The sequence below is a fragment of the Marmota monax genome, unplaced genomic scaffold (genome assembly GCF_021218885.2).
Source record: "Marmota monax isolate L192 unplaced genomic scaffold, Marmota_monax_Labrador192_F-V1.1 WCK01_AAM20220418_F8-fsc00069, whole genome shotgun sequence".
NCBI lineage: Eukaryota > Metazoa > Chordata > Mammalia > Rodentia > Sciuridae > Marmota > Marmota monax.
Genome location: NW_026695243.1, coordinates 6,496,152 through 6,519,329, shown reverse-complemented (window position 1 = coordinate 6,519,329; position 23,178 = coordinate 6,496,152). Strand labels below are relative to the sequence as shown.

General features: G+C 35.3%; 1 protein-coding gene across 4 annotated transcripts in view; it reads right to left on the bottom strand.

Annotated features, from left to right (window-relative positions):
* Nucleotides 1–216: 216 nt before the first annotated feature.
* Nucleotides 217–23,178, bottom strand: part of Rnf38 (ring finger protein 38) — a 127,396-nt gene continuing 104,434 nt past the window's right edge. For 2 of the 4 annotated variants that reach the window (XM_046457329.2, XM_046457330.2), the window contains 8 exons: nucleotides 19,176–19,343; nucleotides 17,370–17,540; nucleotides 13,877–14,038; nucleotides 12,918–13,024; nucleotides 10,620–10,704; nucleotides 6,551–6,672; nucleotides 4,530–4,629; nucleotides 3,469–3,674 (listed from right to left, as the gene is read on the bottom strand). In XM_046457329.2, the coding sequence (XP_046313285.1) occupies nucleotides 3,612–3,674; nucleotides 4,530–4,629; nucleotides 6,551–6,672; nucleotides 10,620–10,704; nucleotides 12,918–13,024; nucleotides 13,877–14,038; nucleotides 17,370–17,540; nucleotides 19,176–19,343 (978 nt within the window). In that variant the 3' untranslated portion in view covers nucleotides 3,469–3,611. Of the gene's footprint in view, nucleotides 3,675–4,529; nucleotides 4,630–6,550; nucleotides 6,673–10,619; nucleotides 10,705–12,917; nucleotides 13,025–13,876; nucleotides 14,039–17,369; nucleotides 17,541–19,175; nucleotides 19,344–23,178 lie in introns of all 4 variants that reach the window. The other 2 variants (XM_046457331.2, XM_046457332.2) reach the window with 1 other exon arrangement.

Here is a 23,178-nt window from a genome sequence, read left to right as displayed (position 1 = left end):
TCAAATCACTGTACTGTCGTGTGTAACATAATAATAATAATAATAATAATAAAAGAGTTTACACCAATTCTGAAACACCTGGAATACTGTTTAAAAATTAAATCTGGCACCTAGTAGCTCAACCCACTTCTATCTGCTGGAATCCCATCTATTACCCACTATCTCTGCAAACCCAACTTTCCCCTCCCCTTTCAGAGTAACAAGAAACAACAAATATTTTAAGTGTACATCATACATTTATTACCAACAACCCTCTCAACTCCAAAATTGGGCACAGGGATTAAAAATAAAAATTCATTGCACTACTTAGTAAAGCATTACTAGTAACTTTCATAAAAAATGTACAAACTTTGTTAAAAATTTATCAAGCCTTCAAATGATTTGGTTACAGATATTTATAATACGTACATTTAAAACTATATGTTAACTGATACAATGGAATATGATTTGAGGAAATGACTCAGCAAATGATTCCAACAGACACCCCTGTAGCTTTCATAATCTGAAACAATAGCAAAATGAGGTAACCAACAGGGGGAAAATAGCTTTCTAATGAAGGCCTAAAGATATCTGTGAAAAATATTCTCACAAGTGAGTTGGTAGATCTCATTCAAAATTATTACAAGAGGCCCAAACTTAAGAATCTTAAATCACATTTCAGAGAGTATATAAAATCTAAATATACTTTCACATTTTCCAGATTTTGGTTAAAAAAAAAATTTTTTTTCCCCAGGACAAAAAATCCTTAATATGAGATCTTAATCCATGGAGGCCTTGAGTTGTTTTTTTTTTGGGGGGTGGGAATTAAAAACAATACCAAACATGACAATTCATACCAAAAAAACAAATAAACCAAAACCCACAAAAAACCCCACAGCTGAGTTAAGATGGTAAAGCCAATGTTGTTTTAGGAGGAAAGAGGATAAAGGCAACAAACCAACATCTGCCTGCAATCTGGACATCACCAGTGGTAACAGCTGGGCAAGAAATCAACTGTTCTTTCTCATATGCTAGACACTCACTGTGTCTAGTTGCTCACTGTGGCTAGTCTGAGCTGGTTAGAACACACACACACGTGTGCTCCTAATATGCACTAACCACTTGGTAAGCAAGTCTGGACACTTCTCTAAGAGCTCCATGCAAAGACAAGGCATTCCCCAAGAGATCAGCTACAACAGTGCAACAATTAAACTCAGACCCTGCTGCCTCCTAAATTGCCAACTGCCTCTCAAAAATTTACTAGAAAAGGGACATTACAACAGGAATTCATAGTCAGAGGAAGGGGAGAAAAAGCTACTTCTCCTGAAGTCATTAGTACAATGTGCCTTGTTAATTAGATATCTCTATATAAATTAGAAAAAGTGCTTTAACTTGCATGCTTCAGTAAAATGAATACTGAGTGTAGTAGTGTTATGTTAGATCTGTACAGATATAAATTTTTGTAGCTATATAAAAGAAGTCTATAAGATGGGTTTTTGCCATTTTAAACATGATTTTTTTTAATTAAAAAAAAAGATAAAACTATACGTGATTTGTATGTAGCTGATTATTATATGCCAATAATTTTGGTCTTAAACATACTTTTTACTCTTCAGGAACAGGAGGGGAATTATCCTAATGATTTAACAGTAACATGTGCATTTTACCACTGTTTAGGTATATTTCTGATGCACTGACAAATCTAGGGGCAAAGTATGCAAAATCCTATTTGTATGATTAGATAGAGGCAACAGTGTCTGGAAGAGGACAAAATTGTGCTTCTGTGTGAATTGACTTTACAGAACTCTAGGCTGTGATGAGCTTATAGATTTCAAGGGAGGGCAAGCAGCATGGCAGTAACAAGTAGTTAACACTGTCTGAGTACAAAACTGACTCAGAGCCAACTGAGAGCTGAGTGAGGCTGGCAACAAGTTCTCACAGTCCCGACTAGAATAATGTAGCATGTGCTACTGCAAACAAAGCAATGACATCAACTGCAGGAGGAGGCAGACAATGCTGAATACACTAAAAGAATGAGAAAGGAATCTAAATGTTGCTGGAAAAATGACTTTAAACAATCTGAATTTCGCTCAATGAACCTATTAAAAAAATACAGCTATGTATTATTTCAGATCAACTCAATGAGGGTCAATTCCTGTTTGACAGCATTATTTTATACAAAAATCAAATCTTCATTTATACTGCAAGTATTCTGGACATCTGTTGTATTAAGCTTTTTCTTAATCAAACAAAAATTAAAAGAGCGGCAAGACATCAAAGCAAATCAGGTCTAAGGAACACAAGCTGTCAAAACACTTGATCCATCCTGAAACAAGGGCTTCAAAAAGAAGCACATTTACTGAGGGAAGAACTAAGACAACTTTCAGAATTGGAGCTTGGCAAGTGAATTAATATGAACAGAAAAAGTTTTCTTGAAATAATTTAGTTGCCTATGGGAGCCTGAACAAAGAACACATCGGAAATCAAGCTGAATTAACAGATTTTGTTCTGGTGGAAGTCAAAGAGGCAAGACTTCATGGGACCAGTGGTATTCTTAAAAATATATTACTCATATATCTTCAGAAAGGACTATAAATCTAAACACACACACACACACACACACCTATACAAAGAAAAAATTAAAAAAATCATCACAGGTACTTTCTGTAAGAAGCTTACTGAAAATGTAAAAGAAAAAAGTTATCAACATTCAAATCATTGATTGAAATGCTAATATTGCTAACAGATGATGTATGATATTGCACCTTCTTTTTGGAAACAGCAAGTTGGAGATTTAAAAATTTCTTTTCCACAACAGAATCAAAACTCAGGTTCATGGAGTGAGAATTTGTTACACTTTTTTTCTTAAGTGACCCACTTAGGACCACCAATGAAGAGAAGGTGACAGCTGCCTGAAGCAAAGGAAGAAGGCTTTTCTCATTCCATTCATTAGGAGGAAGGGATGGAGTATTCAATGCTTATAATTGATGCACCCTTAGCAACCAGTGTGCAACAGCAAACACAAGGGGAAAAACCAGTGTACAGTACTAGTGCTGTTTAAATAACACACCAGATTATACATTGCAGCATAATTAAAACTACACACACATTCTTGGTACATGCTGGTATATAGGATCTCATACACACGTTAGCTACCATGCCCTCTCACAAGTAGTTGCACACACTCTCACACACACAGATACATTTATCAACAGTCATACGCTGCATTCATTTCCACTCACAGTTTCTGAAGGCTCTATATAAGGTAGATTGCTATATCATCTGGAGCTACCACTTTTTATAAAAGCACATGCTAAAAGATCACGTCCACTGTAATCTTGCAGCAACACTCGGAATGATCACACAAAAAACCAGGGAATGTTAGTGCACACACAAAATTAAGCTAAAGAAAAATTCTTTGGAGTTCCAATCACACGGTTAGTATAACAATCCCATAATTGTGAAGACTAATTGTAAGCTTTTATAGTTGATTAAGTCACACAGTGCAAAGAAAGGTCCATTGACCCTTTTGGTAAAGGGAGGGCTGGAAGCCACACAGATTAAGTTCAATGGATAGTCCGTATATACATGTGATGAGGAACACCCAAACTAAATTTGTGCTCTTAGGTTGGTCATTCTGAATCCCGATGCACTTCTGAAGCATCAGCTCGGCAAATTGGGCAAGTACGATTTGCCTAAAATACAAAAGAGAAACTTGTTTGCATTGTGGTTCATACAGTGAAATTTATTAAAAACAAATAATATTATTTTTACTTCCAACACAAGTTTTAGACACTTTGTTCTTTTAAAGAGGCACAAAGTAATCATGTGCCTTAAAACAAAACAAAAAAGAAAGAAAACAAACCTTAAAGAGTTGATTATCCCATGGATGATCTTTTTTTTGGGGGGTAGCACTAGGGCTTAAATCCTGGGGGACTGAGCTCCATCCCCAGCTCACCCTTATCCCCTTTTTAATTTTGAGACAGAGTCTCGCTAAGTTGCCCAGGCTGGCCTTGAACTTGCCGTTCTTCTGCCTCAGCTTCTTGCCATAAATGATTTTTTAATATGTCTGTTTAAATACATAAACAAAATTACCCAGCACCAGTTTAGATATATTTAATAACTAACTTAAAAGTAAAGGGAGCTCTAGTGAGGCACCCTTCTAAACTAAGAGGAAACTCTGGCCTAACAAGTTCAGGTGTTATCCTTATATACTATCAGAAAATCAGGACAAGTTGATTATCAAGGGCAGATAGCCAGTTTTTAGGTTTTGTATAATCACTCCCATGTTAATCACCATAGCAACCCCATCCTCCCTGTGCTGGGAATGGAACCCAGGGCCTCATTCATGTTCCACCACTGAGTTATATCCCCAATCCCTAAGTTTCACTGGCCTTTTCTCTTCATCTGAAGAGATAATACTCTCAATGTTGTATTTCAATTTTATTTCCTATACCCATCCTCCACTAAACCACAGACTTATCTAATGAACCTATAGTCACTAAAACAGAAAATTTAGTGTTATTTCCTTTTAGATACTGTCATTTTACCTTAAGCCATTTGTCAACACACTTGGCATGGAACTCGTGGTTACAGGGTAAGACTCTAAGTAGCTGCCTTGACTCAAAATCACACATGCATACTACACACCTAAAAGAAGCAAAAAGATCAATTAAACATAAAATTGGGTGGTTTTCTATTTTGAAATGACTTCTGAAGTCTACAAAAGCCACTTAATCAGTCTCAGTTTTTTATCACTGAAATTTGTAGACAAAATAATCTATCAACCTGAAAAACAATGATGTTAAGGCATTTAGTAAGAGTGCTCTGCTTTACTGATAACTGATCAGAAAATCTCTGGCTAACATCCAAATCAAGTTTTAAAACCAAAAATACTCTTTGCACATGAAAAAATGAAGGTAGATGTCCCTTTAACCTCACACCATATATAAAAATTAACTTAGGAGGCTAGACAAGAAGATTCCAAGTTCAAAGCCAGATTCAGCAATTTAGCAATGTCCTAAGTAAGACTCTTGTCTCAAAATAAAAAAAATAAAAAGGGCTGGTGCTGAGCATGGTGATACACACCTGTAATCCCAGCATGTCAGGAGGCTAAAGTAGGAGGGCTGCAAGATCAAAGCCAGCCTCAACAACTCAGTGAGGCCCTAAGCAACCTAGTGAGACCCTGTCTCAAAATAAAAACATTAAAACACACACACACACACACATAAAAAAAAAGGCAAGTGGATGCTGGGGATGTGGTTCAGTGGTTAAGCACCTCCAGGTTTAATCCCTAGTACCAAACACACACACACACACACACACACACACACAAAAGAAAATTTTAAAAATGCTCAACAGTAACAGGCACCAGGGAAAGGAAAATTAAAATCTCAGTGTGATACAATTTCAAAGTCACTAGGACAATATGATAAAAACAGACAATAACAAATGCTGGCAAAAATGCAGTGAAATTGAAACCTTTTTATACAGTGTTGGTAGAAATAGAAAATGGTGTAACCAACTTTGCAAAAACTGGCAGTTCTCAAAAAGTCAAACACAGTTACAATATGACATCCAACAATTCATTTCCAGGTATATATCCAAAATTAAAACATTATATTCACAGAAAAACCTGTACACATATGTTCAAAGTAGCATTACTCATAAGAGCCCCAAAGTGGAAACAACACAAATGTACATCAACTGAAGAAAAGGATAAACAACATGTAGTGATCCACAAATGGAATATTATTTGGCCACAAAAAGGAGTGACTTACTGATAAAGCTACAACACAAAGGTACTTTGAAAAAGTTATGCTAAGTTAAAGAAGCCAGATACAAAAAGACCACATATTATATAATCTCATTTATGTGAAAGCTATGGAGACAAAGGGTTAGGGGGTGTGTCAAGATAGAGAAGGCTAGGGAGATAAGGGGAGTGGCTACAAGTGGGTGAAGGATTTCTTTTGGGGGTGATAAAAAGGGTGTAAATTTGTGGTGATGGATATACAATTCTACTAATACAATAAAATTCACTGAATTGTATATTTTAAATGGGTGAACTTTGCATTTCATGTTCTACATTAACACCTTTAAATATAGCAGTCAGTATCTAGTATGCCTAAGAAATTAATTATTTATCTATGTATTGATCTATTTATCTGACAGTACTCTAGTCTAGCCCAGGGCCTCACATATGCTAGTAGTTAAGTGCTCTATCACTGAGGCTTAAATCCCCATCCCGTTTTAAAATTTTACTTTCAGACAGGGTCTAAACAATTTGCCCAAGGCTGGCTTTGAACTTGTGAATCTCCTGCCTCAGCCTCCTGAGTAGCTTGGGTCACAGGTGTGTGTGTGCACACCACAAACCCAGGAAGAAATTTAACAGTTTCACTGAATTTAAATAGCTCCACAATTAGTGGCTACCTTACTGGTCAGCATAGACCCAGAGTATGAAAAAGAGATAACTTATCTTTATATCAAGTTCTGAGTCTCAAGCGTTTATTTCATGAAATTTTTCTTTAAAGAAAAAAAGTTAACACATATATTAGAAAAAAAATATACTTACAAAGTCTGTTCTGACTGGTGATTGTTAGGATTAAACCGATAAGAAGGAAGTTGTTCAATATCTGCTTTAGTCAGTCCTCGAGGTTTAGCCTCTCCCAGTCGCTCTGCCAGGTTTAAAAGGGCCTGTAGAGAAAAGACAGGGCTGTTTGCTCAGGCTGGCCTCAAACTTGTGATCTTTTTTTTTGGTACTGGAGATTAAACCTAGGGGTGCTGAACAAGTGGCTTGTGAATTGTGCCCAGCCAGACTGCGGCAGCTTTGCTAAGTTGCTTAGGGCCTTGCTAAGGTACTGAGGCTGGCTTTTGAACTTGCCATCCTCCTGCCTCAGTCTCCCAAATCACTAGGGATTACAGGTGTGTAAAATGGCACCAGGCTTCTCCCAGTTTTTAATGACTAATTAGCTATTTTCTTTATTCTATAATTAGGCTGCCTTATGGTTAAGGGAACAGGAAACAAAGAATTAGAAATGGGCAATGAGAGGAATAGAATTAATTTCCGTATCTAATGCTGGTATAGCTCTGTGTGTGTTTTAAGACAATAATCACAGCTTTGCTTTTTGACAGCCTTATTTGGAGAATTGGGTCATCTGAATAAATATCTGCCTTTCACTGCTATACTCAACCCTTCTAAATGCTATAACACATTAAGTCTAACTGAGGCTGATTATAAAATCAGCATAAAAAATTTAGATCAAATTCATGATAGAGTTGATATGCATCTTAACACCTCTATTGTTATGTATTATAGGATATAGTATGTCCTATATAGTATATAATTGTATGACAATAAAATATCCTCATTCATTCCTTAGTGGATACAGAGTGATGATCAAGCCCTCCAAAAATTTACATGATGCAACAGGCAAGACAACTGAAGGCAAGACATGATTAGTGCTTAAATCTCAGTAGAACAAAAAGAGAGAACTCGTTTGGACCCAGGAAATAGATTAGAAATGTTGTTCACAGGGCCAGGGTTGTGGCTCAGTAGTAGAGAACTTGCATAGTTATGTGTGAGGCCGTGAGTTCAATTATCAGTACTGCATATAAATAAATGTTAAAAAAAAAAAAAAAGAAATGATAATCACAAAGATGGCGGTTTTTATGCTATATTTCCAAAACATAGAGAAATGGAGAAAGATCTTAGCCGAAGGATCAAGGGAAGTAAAGGTACCAAGACAAGAACATGTAGGGTAGACTGGGCATGTAGGGACTTGGAGTGGGGAAGCCATCTGGATCGAGCCAGTGAGCCAGGGCTGGGGAGTGTTCAACAGCTACACTATGACATACAACTAAAAAGGCAAGTAAGGCCTTTTTGATTGGTTGTAAGTATGACTTTGAAGAATATCAAAATATTCAACCCAAAAATACAGTTTAGAAAGGAATTTCAAAGTCAAAATAAGATATTTTTCCATTTTTGGTACTGGGGGTTGAACTCAGGGGCACTCAATCACCAAGCCACATCCCCAGGGTTTCACTGAGTTGCTTAGTGCCTTGAAATTGCTGAGGCTGGCTTTGAACTTCTGTCTCAGCCTCCTGAGCCATTGGGATTACAGGCATGTGCCCAGCTAAGTCAAAATAAGATATATATTTTTAAATATATATTTTTAGTTGTATATGAACACAATACCTTTATTTGGTTTATTTATTTTTATGTGGTGCTAAGGATCGAACCAAGTGCCTCACACATGCAAGGCAAGTGCTCTACCGCTGAGCCCCAGCCCCAGCCCATATATTTTTCTTATATGACAACTGTACCACTACTTTTCTATTGATATATACATGATCAGCTATCTTTTTCAGCAATATGATTTAAGACAGGTTGATTTTAATAAAGATAAGCCACTTGTAGATATTGCTGTAATGCAAATGGTAGAAATAAAATGAGAAAATTATGAATGCCTCTTTTAATTTCAAGAAATGAAATTTATATGGTATGGTAGCATATGTTTAGAATCCCAGCAACTTGGGAGGCTGAGGCAGAAAGATTCCAAGTTCAAGGTCACTCAGCAACTCATATGAGATCCTGCCTCAAAGTAAAAAGGGGAGGGGATGTAGCTCTGTGGCAGAGTACTAATAAATAAATGCAAACAAAATAAAATTAAAAAGGGGTTGGGAATGCAGCTCATTGGTAGAGTGCTTCCACAGCATGTGCAGGGGGGCCCTGTATTCAATCCCAGTACTACAAAAAAAAAAAAAAAAAGGGCAGTTTAAGATCATGACTCCTTCTCCATGCCCACATTCAATACACCTAAAAACTGTTCCAGCATTCATAAAATGAAAAAGACAAAGTGAAGTTGAGATAAGAAGGATGGCTGGCAGTATCAAATTAAGGTCAAAATTACTTCCACTCAACATATTCAAATCTAAATTTGCCTGTTAACCCTCAAACCACATCTGTTATGTTCCTATAGCAAGATCAACATTATTTAAATGCCAACTATCCACTGGCATTTTGGTGTCTGCCTTCTTCATGGGCTAATACAGTCCTTTTAGTAGAGCATCATCTTTTGTAATTTTTGTACACTTACCCCTGAACACCACAATTAACCATTCAAGATAAAATCCTACTGATTGAAGTGTTAAAACATCTTTCAAAGCTGTACTTTCTTTTATTGTATGTATTTAAAGTACACAATATGATCATTTGATATATACACAGTGAAATGATTACCACTGTCAAGCAAATTAACCTACCCATCACTTTCCACTTCTTTTTGAGTTTTTTTTTTAGTTTGAGTGCCTAAAATCTATTTTCTTAGCAAGTTTACAATTAACAATACAATATTACTAACCACAGTCCTCATGCTATCTACCCCTAAACCTACCCTATCAAATGGCAAGTCTATATATACTTCCCTCTTTACCTCCATAACCAACACTCTACTATTTGACATTTTAAGACTCCTCATGTAAAAAAGATCAGTATTTCTTGCCCCCTCTATATTTCACTTGCCATAATATTTTTCAGATTCATGTTGTCAAATAGCAGCATTTCCCATTTATGGCAGAATAATATTCCACTCTATTTACACTACATTTCTTAAATCTAGTTATCCACTGACTTGCACAAGTTGTTTCCATAGTATGACTATTGTGAATAATGCTGTAATGGACATGATACTTCTACAAGGTGCCAGAAGGATTGCTGGGCCATACTGCTGACAGTCCCTTTTTTAATTTGTTTTTCCTTATGGCTGTACCAATTTACATTTCCACCAACAATATACAAGGATTCTCCTTACTCCGCACCCTATCAATACTTACTTACTTTATTTGATAATAGCCATACCAACAGGTGTCAAGATACATCTCACTGTGATTTTGATTTACACTTCTCTCATAATCAGTGATGTTGAGCACCACTAGTCATTCTTTTGAGAAATACCCATTCAGGTCCATTTTCAATCATGTTATTCAGTTTTGCCTATTGTTGTGAAAGCTACTTATATATTTTGGATATTAATCCTGTATCAAATTGTACAGTTTGTACATATTTTTTCCTACTCCATAGAGTACCTTTCTCAGTTTTCTGATACCACTTCCATCTATTCCTTCATACTGCTAACAGAGTTTTGACTTTTTAAGAGATATGATGCCATAAATACACCAAAAACATTTAGCATGGTACTCAAGGACATCTAATTGAGCTTTTCAATCAAATCTCTGTTTTCTCTCTTTCACTTTAGACACAAACTACGTATGCTAGTCCTCAAGACTTCCCTGCCTCAATCTTACGAATGAAAAAGTTTCCTCATTCTTTAAGATCCAGTTCTCAAACACTTCTACTTCCACAAAATCCTTTTGGAACATCTCAACATCAAAACTTCCCCTGTTCTCATTTGCATTCTCTCAATAGAACTGTGTATAACTCTAACAGAGCATCAAAAGTCTACCTACTTAATACAGATTTAGGGCACGTGATCAAATTAGATGTAGAACACTTTTATGACAAATTTGTATCTTGAAATGCAGTGTTTATCTAATGTTTAGATGGTGATTAGAACAATATTTTCAAGACACAATAATCCCCCAATTAATTCACAATTCATTTAATTCACAATTCATCTACTGACCTCATAATTTTCTACTTCTCCATCTTCCACATCCAATTCAAAGCTGAAAGTTGGGCCCACTGCAGGTGGCACTGGAAGCATTGATCTGCAGTGAAAATAACAGTGATATGTTAGTAAATTCAATGACAGGACAGGAAGGACAAAGCCCAGTGCAACCCTTTATAAATATTAACTTTGCTAGCAACAACAACAAAAAAGATGATAGCAAAGCACACTATTTACAACAGTATTAAAAAACATATATGGGGGCTGAGGTTGTGGCTCAGCGATGGAGTGGTTGCCTAGCACATGCGAGGCCCTGGGTTAGATCCTCAGCACCACATAAAAACAAATAAATAAAGATATTATTATCATCTACAACTAATAAATAAATAAATATTAAAAAAACATAAATGTAAGGATAAATTTCATAAAACATACAAGACTGTGCAATACCAACTGCATAAATACTATTAGGATAAACAGCAATGTATCTTGTCAGTAGACTAGAGGTCTCAAAATTAACTGTTAAAATATCAATTTCCCTTCAAATTGATCTGCAAATTCAATATAATCCCAATCAAAACCTAGGAAGAGTTTTTTTTTCTTTTTAAAGTAGAAATACACTGAATTTAAAAATTTATATGAAAGTGCAAAAGATCTTAAATTGAAAAATTCTAAGAACAAGCCAGAATACTTACATGAAAGACAAAGATAAAGGGGAGGGAAGAGGAACGGGTAATAGGAAAGCAGCTAAAACTATCTGAACAGGATTGGGGTAGTAGCTCAGTGGTAGAGCACTGGCTTAGCAAGTGTGAGGCCTGGGTTAGTTTCTTAGAACCACATAAAAATAAATAAATAAGCGGCTGGGATTGTGGCTTAGCGGTAGAGCGCTCGCCTGGCATGTACGAGGCCCTGGATTCAAACCTCAGCACCATATAAAAACAAATAAATAAAGATATTGTGTCCAGTTACAACTAAAAAAAAAAAAAAATTTAAAATAAATAAATAAATAAAATTCACTATGTCCATCTACAACTAAGGAAAAAAAATATATAAAAATAATCAGAACAAGGTGATACAGGAATGCAGTCTTCTGGTGTAACAAGTACATTTCCTACCTTTCTATGCTAAGTGAAGCTAGCCAATCCCTAAAAAACAAATGCCAAATGTCTTCTTTGATATAAGGAGAGTAACTGGGAACAGAGTAGGAACGAAGAGCATGAGAAGATGATTAACATTAAACAGGGATGAGAGGTGGGAGGGAAAGGGAGAGAGAAGGGAAATTGCATGGAAATGGAAGGAGACCCTCAGGGTTATACAAAATTACATACAAGAGGAAGTGAGGGGAAAGGGAAAAATAATAAAGGGGGAGAAATGAATGACAGTAGAGGGCGTAGAGAGAGAAGAGGGGAGGGGAGGGGAGGGGAGGGGAGGGGGGATAGTAGAGGATAGGAAAGGCAGCAGAATACAACAGACACTAGTATGGCAACATGTAAATCAATGGATGTGTAACTGATATGATTCTGCAATCTGTATACGGGGTAAAAATGGGAGTTCATAACCCACTTGAATCAAAGTGTGAAATATGATATGTCAAGAACTATGTAATGATTTGAACAACCAACAATAAAAAATTAAAAAAAAAAAAGGTAATTATAGACATGTGAATAAGTTCTGGCTAATGGAATATAGGGAGTAATATGTGCTGTGCTACATTTAGGAAATATCCTGGGAAAAGCAGGTATGCAGAGGGACTCTTTTTCATTTTTGCTAGCTGGGAAATGTACATGATGACTAAAATCAGAGAAGCCAGGTTAGATCATGTAGTCCCAAGATTATAATAGCAGAACCATTTCTCACAGTCACAGGGCTAACAAATCACCCTGAATTTGCCTACTGCTAGACTTTAATATGCAAAAGAGAAAAAACAATCATATTTAACTCATGAGTATTTATTACAGGTAAATCTAATCCTAAGACACACAGATAATTCCTAGTCTCCTTTCCCATAAGAGAAATAGCACCAAAAGCTAGATAATCAAAAGTGATAGGAAGTGATGCTAGCTGTTTAAAAAAAAAAAGGCAAAGAACTTCCACTTCTTAATTTATTAAACCTATATTTTTTGGCTCAGAGATATCTTTTCCCCCATTTTCCCCATGTCCTTGGCTCTTTCTTTACTCTTAATGGCTTCCTGACCTCAACCCCCTTAAGTAAAAGCAATATCTAATTAAATGATGAGTCTGTACAGGATTCATAAAGGAAAGAATCTCAAGGTTTTCAAAATTTAGAATTCAATAAAATAAGAAAGAACTTACAACACATATGGCAGTAAGCTGGGATGATAAGGGGGAGGTGGTATTGGCTGCTGAGATCGATATCTACTACGTCCTGTGAGCCTCCGAGGCATAAATGGAGGATAAGGCTGCAGGGAAAAAAGCGTTCAAAGAATTTAAGATCATTCTACATATACAAATAATTAATATATGAAATAAAGATTGTTAAAATGTAGAAAGCTGTTCACTGTTCAAGTGGCATTTAATATTTCTTAAATGTTAACACAGATGTAATAACCAGTTTAAACCATACACTCATGTGCATTTCTAAATATAAATGCTAGCAAGAATACATTTAAAAGCTGGGGCTGAAGCTCAGTGGTAGAGCACTTGCCTAGCATGAATGAGGCATTGGGTTCGATCCTGAGCACCACATAAAAATAAACAAATAAACTGAGGCATTCTGTCCATCTACATCTACAAAAAAAAAAAAAAATTTTTTTTTTTTTTAAAGAATACATTTAAGGGGTGGGCTGTAGCTGAGTGGCAGAGTGCTTGCCTTAGCACACATGAGACACTGGGTTTGATCCTCAGCACCAAAAATAAATAAATAAATAAATAAATAAATAAATAAATAAATAAATAAATAAAATCTTAAAGAAAATAGGCTGGGTGCAGTGGTGCATGCTTGTAATCCCAGCGGCAGGAGGATCGAGTTCAAAGCCAGCCTCAGCAATTTAGTGAGGTGCTAAGCAACTCAGTGAGACGTCTCCCAATAAAATACAAAATGGGTCTGGGGATGTAGCTCAGTGGTCGAGTGCCCTGAGTTCAATCCCTAGTACCCCCACGCCCCCAAAATAAATACAAATAAAAAAATAAACAGTCATTCTGTCCAGTGACCAAAAAAAAAAAAAAAGAATGCATTTAAACTTCTGAACATGTTGAGAGCTACACACTGATACACCTCAAATAATTTGTCATAGTAATGCATAAAAACTTACTACTCCAAAGGACACCTCCTGATGCAAAGGATCATGTGTCAAGAACTGCAAAGGAGCTGATGGAGGTAATGTTGGGGGATGGGCTGATGGGGGATAAGTAAAACTTCCTACTTGAAGATGTTCTCCTAAGAGTTCCACTTCATTTTCTATCCTCTGCAGAGGCTGTAGAGAGAAAAGGAAAAAAAAAAAAAAATGTATATAATTCTAGTGTTCAGATAGAATGTAGACAAATTTTTTTAATAATCAAAACTAAGAATCCAAAAATATCTTTCTGGGGGAGGGGGTATTGTGTATTGAACCCAGGGATGCATTGCTACTGAGCTATATATCTCAGCTCTTTTTAATTTCGAGTCAGGGTCTAAGTTACTTATGGCCTAAGATGCTGAGGCTAGCCTCAAACCTGCAATCCTCCCATCTCAGCGTCTTGAGTTGCTGGAATTATAGACATGTGCCACCGAACCCAGCACAATCCAAAAAAATACCGTTAAGGCCATACATCTATTTTTCCCTCCCCTACCCAGTGCAAGAGATTCAATCCAGGGCTTTGCACATGCTACACTCCTAGCCCAAGGCCATCTATCTCCTGATGTTCACACATCATTCTAAAATCCACACAAGTGGAAATAAATTATAGTAAAATCTTTCTACCATCAATTTCAATAGAAAATCTCTGAAACAAATTTTTAAAGGATTTTCATTACAGGATTTATTTCATTTACTATTTGAACATTCTCTTAAAACGAGAAAAAAAAGTCACATACTAAGACAACCTCTCTCGGATGAAATAGAACATGGTATGTATTCATAAGTCAGAAAACAGGGCTAAATGCTGGGCATGGTGGCACACACCTGAAATCTGAGAGACTCAGGAGGCTAACCTTAGCATATTAGCAAGACCCTGTTCTCAAAATAAAAAGCTCTGAGGATACAACTCAGTGGTAGAGCACCCCTGGGAAAGGGGGAAAAAAAAAAAAAGAAAGAAAGAAACAGGGCTAAATGCAATGAAGTACAGTAGCATTATGCTATAGTAAAAAGACTACAGGCTTTTTGACATTAGAATCTTGGCACTGTCACCAATCAGCCATGTGACTTAATCCACACCTCAGTATTGTAATTTATAAAACTGACAGGATGAAATGTTCACAACATACTTCTAAAGTATACTGTGAAGCCAGGTGTAGTGGTGCATGCCTGTAATGTCAGTGACTTGGGAAGCGGAAGGTAGGAAGATCAAAAGTTCAAGGCCAGTTTCAGTAACATAGTGAGGACTTCAGAAACTTAGACCCTGTCTTTAAAATAAACAAACAAACAAATAAATAAGGGCTGGGTTATGTAGCTCAGTGGTTGAAGGCCCTGGGTTAAATCCCCTCTACCCCCATCCCAAAGTCTATTTTGAACAAAGCCAATGTACGATATGCGCTATTCCAACCACATAGGACATTTATTGGAATATAATTAACACAACTTTAAAAGAAGTACAACTCAATGGACTTGGGTCATCCATCTTGTAGACTGCATCAACACTTCATTCTGTTCTAAGGTTCAACAGTATTCCATTGTATGGAAACATCATTCATCCATTTATCAGTGGATAGACATCTTGACTCTCTTGACTTTTTAGCTACTGGGAATAATGTTGCTGTAAACGCGTACACATTTATGTGATGATGTTTTAAATTCAATTCTCTTGGGCAAATATATAATTTTACATGTTACTTTGACTCCTTTCAAAGCTCAGTTACAGAATAAGCAACAATTACTAATACTTTAATTTGGAAGTTTATGCATACTTGAGAAAAATCACAACTACTTACACTATGACAATACCAATGAACCTAAGTTCTACTTTGGTTTTATGACTGAACCTTTCAAAGAATTCCAAACTTAAATACAAGTGACAAAATTTTACTTAAACCTCAAATTCCCAGATACAGGAGGACTAAGTAGGAGGATAATTTAGGCATGAACCCTATTCTAATTCCAGGAAAAGACTTTTTTAAAATATATTTATTTTTGGTTATAACAATATCTTTTATTTTTATGTGGTGCTGAAGATCGAACCCAGTGAGTGCCTCATGCATGGTAGGCAAGTGCTCTACCTCTGAGCCACAACCCCAGCCGGAGAAAAGATTTTCTTATAGAAGCAGTTTTAACTTTTCAGATGAGCCAAACTTCAATCATAATTGTTTCTATACTTTTCAGGAGAACTAAGAGGTTAAGTGAGTTCACCTTCTTTGGTACTCAGAATGGTGCATAACTCCTTAGTAACAATTGTTAGGTTCTGCTATCCAAGACGGTTAGATTCCTTTCACAGAACTGAACCGAAATCTTTAAAACAAACAATTTCCACAGGTTATTTTTCCAATTTTCCCTTAATGCTTAATGGTTTACATGCCGAGTTTGGCCTGACCAAAAATCATTTGGACCTTTTCATTTCTGGTGGTAATAGGGAACCCAGGGGGGCTCAGCCACTGAGCTCTACCTGCAGACAATTTTTGCCTATTTATTTATTATTATTGTTATTATTATTTTGGTACCAAGGATTTAACGCAGGAACACTTTACCACTGAGACACATCCCTAGTCCTTTTTATTTTTTTGAGGTAGGACTTCACTAAGTTGCTGAAGCTGGGATCAAACTTGCAATCCTCCTACCTCAGCTTCCAGTCACTGAGATTATAGGCATGTGCTCCACACCCAGCTATCTACCTGCAGCCCTTTTTAAAATTTAAAATTTTAAAAATAAATTTAAAATTTATTTTTCAGACAGGGTCTTGCTAAGTTGTTGATACTGGACTTGAAACTGTGATCCACCTGCCTCAGTCTCCAAAAATTGCTGGAATTTAGGCATGTGTCACCACACCTGGCACAAATGGAATTTTTTCCTGTGTCCTTCTTTTTATTTATACAATGTTTTCCCATGCTAGACCCCACACCCGCAAATAATGTGCCTCTCAGCTATATTCTAATCCCAAGACAGAATTAACTATTTCATTTGCTTTTCATCAGAACATAGAAAAGCAGGCCCTCAGAAAAAAAATAACTGAGACTTAGAATTTAATTTACATGTCTAAATAAATATAAATATTCTAACAAGCAATAATTTCACAATATTTTCAATTTAGGTATATATATTTTTTCAATTTAGACTTAGAAGTTAATTTTCATGCCTCAATGAATACAAATATTCTAACAAGTATTAATTTCACAATATTTCAATTTAGAGATATAAAGGTAAAACAGCGCAACTAAGTTTTTCTTCAGATTTATGTCCTAAAGGAATGCAATTTGACAAAGGACAGTAAAATAACTAGGAAAAAAAAAAAGAAATCAGGTTAATTCAAGGTTTATACTATTTTTTTGTTTGTAGATTCCTTTAATTCTTTTAAGAACCATAAAAATAGCTAAGTTACAGTGTTTAAGTGGCAATAACCCACTAAATTTTTCTGCCAGGTCTAAATATTCTGGGAAAATTAAAAACACAAGATACCTACCGAACGTGATTGCTGTGTTTGGAAAGGGACAAACTGGCCTGGTGGTGGCAAATGAGGAGGATGATGGGGAGAAAGGTGAGGAGGATGTATAAGAAATGGATCACTAGAAATGAGAGGTGGGAATGCAGCATATGGTACTGGCAAGTGCTGAACTGAACATGCCTGAAGCATCTGTAAGAAAAATTATTTTCTGGTTAAATATATCCAAATATATAATTAATTTTTAAAAAAGATACAATGTGATTAAAATCATTGCCATATTTCCCCCCAAATCATACAAAACATTTTAAATAACATTAAAAATAAAATACTTCTGTATTTTTGCATCTATCAGTATTAGTCAGAATATATAATTAGTTTTTTTAAAAGATACAACAGCATTCAAATTATTGCCATACCTCCCCCAAAATCATACAAAATATTTTTAATAACTTCTATTAAAAATCCTACTATATTTTTGTATCTATTAGTAAGTTACTATACTGATAAACTCATTTTAAATAATCTATTTTACATAGTTCTTCCAAATCAATTAAAATGCCTCTTGGGTTTTTTTAAATACTCATGAAATAGAAGGGTAGATACTATACAGAAAAGAACCCTCATTCTAGTCCTTTTAATATGTAGAAGACATTACTGTATTCTAAGAAGTTCTGTTTTTTCAATCTTGTAGAAATTTTTCTTTCTAGGGCCTTTTCTTATTAAAATTTTTTTTTTGTCTGGGCAGTACTGGAGATTGAACTCAGTGGTTCATGTGTGTTAGGCTCTACCTCTAAGCTACATCCAAGCTTGTTTTATAAGAGCACAACTTACAACTGCTTTATGGTTTGTATGTTGGCTGAAAATGGTTCTTACTGAGAAACCAAGTTTGGGTGAATTAATCTATTAAACTGGTACTAGGATATGTATATTTGCTTTAATCTCACATTCAGACCAGGTATTAGAATTATAGTTAGAATTTATTTATTTTTTGCCAAATGCTTTCCTTTAAAAACATTATTGATGTTAGTTAAATTATTTAGAGCCTCTGAATTTCAGCACCTTCATTTGTGAAATAGGTTGGACTGTACTTGGTCACATAAACTTCAGAGGCAAAAAGTAGTGGGTGTCAATCACTTTTTAGATTCAACATCTAGAAAATAGAGATGATAACTATTTCTATCACAGGGACCAGGCACTCAAAGTACCCATTAAAATCATTGCCCATAGGTGTTGACACTATTAACTGTTGAACATTACAGTGTCTGAGACTTAAGCCAACCTTTATCTATTTTGTTTTTGTTTTTTGGAGAAGGGGGAACTGAAGATTGAATTTGGGTGCTTTATCACTGAGCTACATTCTCAAACCTTTTCTTTTTTTTTTTCTTTTCTTTTTAAGACGGGGGGGGGGGGGGGGGTGTCTCATTAAGTTGCCAAGGCCCAAAACTTGCAATCCTCTTGCCTCAGCCTCTCAAGTCACTGGGACTACAGGCAGGCATCATGAACCTGGCTTTATCTAGCTTTAATTATAAACAGTATTTACATAGGAAGAAATATGGTTTGACAAGATATTCAATTAAATGTAAAATTTAAAATTCTGATTTAAAAAACACGATGTTTTAAAGCTACTTTTATTAAATGGTTACTAAAACCATGTTTTTGAGATTTTTTACTTGTAAGAGAAGCTACAAAGATACTCTCAAATTTTGTTTGCTTATGTAATACACATAGCCATTTTAAAAAGGGATTTGAGTAGTAAATGACAAATCCAAACACAGGTTGGTGTTTAATAGTTAAGATCTAATGAAAAGAAAGGCACAGACTTACTGGAGGAGGCACACTACAGACAGGGAGGTGTTGTCCACTGAAAACCACAGAGCATCCTGGGACCTGTTGTGTATTGCAAGCAGGAATGTGCTGGCCTGTGCAGAGTGGAATCCCATGTGGTGCCACTGTTGTTACTGTATAGGAAACAGGGACTGTTCCTTGATGGAGCTATTAGGGAAGAAAAATAAAACTTTAGCTATTTGGCTATAATGTTAATTATTAGAAATTAATATTTGGATATATATTAATTCTCCTTCTCAGATGCACAGGTTTTCATAATGTACTTCCTCCAGCAGTTTCAACCAGGATATACATGGTCTTTGTACAGGAAAGCTGACTATTCTAAGAATATATATGACCCTGGAAGAACTAGGACTAAACTTTTCCCTCAAAGAGACTTGAAAAGCTCAGAGTAATCTAAAGTTATAATAAATCTTCCAGCATGCCATGTAGAGCAGAAAACTTCTAAAAGGATAAACTTGTAAAAATGATAGTTTGTATACCTGGTTATAGTCGATGGAAAAAGATTTAATTCCAACTAGTGAAACAAAAGAAAATACTATTAAAAAATTATTTGGGATGGGGATATAGTTCAGCCATACAGGATTTGCCTAGCACATGCAAGGCTCTGAGACCATTCCCCAGCACTGACACCCAATATACACATAAAATTATCTCCTTGTAGCCAACTTTAGTCCCATCTTCCCCACCCTGAGGGCAAATAATGTTAATAACATATCCTCTTTCTCCATGAGCATATAAACATCTACAGTCATGCATATTGTTTTAACAGAAAATAAGTCATATTTCCCCTTTTCACTTAATTTTGTACCATAGATATGTATTTAACTTGTTTCTCTTGAGACTAGCCTTTGTTTTATTTGTTCTTATTTTTTTTAGTTCTGGCATTTGAACCCAGGTCCTTGAGCATGCTAGGAATGGGTTCTACCACTGAGCTATATCCCTAGCCCCTAGCACACCTGGTTAACAAAGTCCTATCATAGGATGATAATAGACATTTGAGTTGCTTTCACACTTTTGACAATACAAATGACTATTAAAAAAAAATACTACTTTATAGTACTGGTAGTTTTATTTATCTCAGAGGCACTACTGGGAAAAGGAGTGATGCTTTTAAAGATACTGTCAAAGCAGCCAAGCATGGTGGTACACACCTGTAATCCCAGTTACTTGGGAGGCCAAGGTAGGAGAATTACAAAATTAAGATCAGCCTTGGCAAGTTGACATGACTCTGCCTCAATCAATCAATCAATAAATAAATAAAAGGGCAGGGGATTTAGCTTAGTGGTAGAGTATCCCTGAGTTCAATCTCCAGTATGGGGGGAAAAAACCACAGATTTGCGGAAGTCATTCTCTCAGCAGTAGCATATGAGGACCCAATTCCCAGCATCTCTATTCAAAGATAAATTATTTGTATTAGAAACATGTTTACATATCCAGAAGGTGGAAACAAGCTATTTGTATGCTTGCCTCAAACTGGCACTCCTCTGATTAGAGAGGACGAACTTCTTTCAACACAGTTTATTACCATGTAGATTTTTTTCTATAAATAATCTATATATCCTTTGCTCACTGCCCGTTTTCTAGTTTGTCATAACCATTTTTAGTTTTGTTTTATTGTTTGTAGCCAAAATATATTTCCAGTCTATTTTACCTTTGCTCCTAAAATTTAACTGAATTAAAATTTATATTATTTTACAAAGTATTCAACTTTATATTAACCTTTTTATCTAGGAAAATTACACAACTATAGTCTTGTCCTTCAGAAATTAGTATTCTTTGTAAAATAGATATATTATATTATTACTTATTTATACAATTTATTTATTTATTTGGGGTGGTATTGGGGATTAAATCCAGGATCTCATGCATGCTAGGTAAGCACTTTACCACTAAACTAAAACCCCTAGCTAGATGTATTATTCTTTATTAAATTTGCCATTCAAAGTTCTTTTTAAATTCAAAGTTTTGTTATATTGTATTTTTCTCTATTTGCATGTCAAATCCATTTAGTTTTTGTACTAAGATACTGATTTGCATTTATGTATCTGAAATCTAGCAAACCTTAGCTACTATTTTTAAAAACTGGAGGGCTAAGGATGGAGCTCAATAGTAGAGAACTTGCCTAGCACGAATGAGGCCCTGAGTGCAACAATCAAACAACTAACTCCCCCCAATTAGATATTTTTCCTTTCTTATATCTGCTAAGAGTTAACTCAATTATTTAATTTTCTTGTCCTTTTTAAATATATACATATATTTTTTTAAATCCATTTTTAAATTTTTTTAGTTGTAGATGAACACAATCTTTTATTTATTTACTTTTATGTGGTGCTGAGGATCGAACCCAGGGTCTCACATGTGCTAGGTGATTGCTTTTACCACCAAAATACGACCCCAGCCCTTAAATATATTTTGAAAGTTCTATCTTGGGGCTGGGATGTGGCTCAAGCAGTAGCACGCTTGTTGTGTCCACCGATAAACTAAAAAATAAATATTAAAAAAAAATTCTCTCTCAAAAAAAGTTATATCTTACTATAGAGATAAATACATAAATATAGAAAACTTATATATACCTATCCTATATTTGACTTTAATGGAAATTATAAATTTTACTAATAAAAATTGACTGATTTCTGATACTTTGCCATAGTTTAAATATATTTCATTGAATCTCATGTCAATCATATCATGACTATTTTTTTAGTGTACTAAGAAAAATATTCCCAATTATGTGATATGACTTTATCACAGAAATTTTATATTTATAAATTTGTTAAAGGCATTGTAATAGAGACAACAGTTGTGTGTTCATAAAAAGGCAATTATAAGTAAAATAAAGTGGTTAGTCAATACTTCTTCACTTTTAGAGTCTGACTGTACTGAGTCACTTTTCCTCTCAATGTATATGTTTTTTCCAGAAGAAGGTTAGGGCCATCAAGGAGGTTGGTAATGCATCATTTCTTAAAATGATCAATAAAAGAAATAAAGGCTACTTGGTCCAGATTCTTTAGTCAGGTTTGTAATTATGTAGACTTGTCTACTTTTAACTTGTGCTTGGAGAATGAAGTTAACTCACCTCTCCCTAAAACACAGATTTGATGTTGGAACAAGCAAAAGCAATGACAACTATGTTATAAACTGCTGCCTGGCTGACACCAAATTAAAATGCTGTTAATTGTTAATCCAAACTTTAGAATGTTAAAAAATGAAACAGTATATTTTGGAATCAATAAAATATAACACACACCAAGATCCCCATGGAGTTCCATAAGAGATCCTTCCCAAAGTGACTTCACAGCCACTCCCTAATAACCTTGTCAAAGTAACCAATCCTGATTTTTGTGGTAATCTGTTTCTTTTAATGTCTGTACCACACCTAGATATACCTCCCCCCATAGTCTTGTGTTGATTAAATATATTTTAACTGCCTTCATGGTGACTATTTTTTCTAAAACAAAGACACAAAGTGTTGGGAAGTGATATTGACCAAGTTACGTTGTTACATTGTATGCAAGTACAAATGTGTAAAAACAAATCTCATCATTATGTACAACTATAATACACCAATAAAAAATGTGGGAAAAAAACAACTGTGGGGCTGGTGTTGTAGCTTAGTGGTAGAGTACTTGCCTGGCACATGTTAGGCACACTGGTTTCAATCCTTAGCACCACATTTAAAAAACAAAAACAAATGACAACTGTGGATATGTATACTCATTTCTTGTGTATATCAGAGTAGAATTGATGGATCATACAACAGATGTGTTTGACATTAGAAATTCTCCCACTATTTCCCAAAGTAATTATATCACGTTTTACTCCACCAGCAATGGAACTGCCAATCTTTTTCATTTTCCTATAGTGATTTGTAGGGTATCTTACTGCAATTTTAGTAATAAATTTTGTAAAGTTATTTTTATGTTATAGATCCTAGTCCTCTCTCAAATATAGTACTGTAAATATTTTCTTCCAAGTAGTG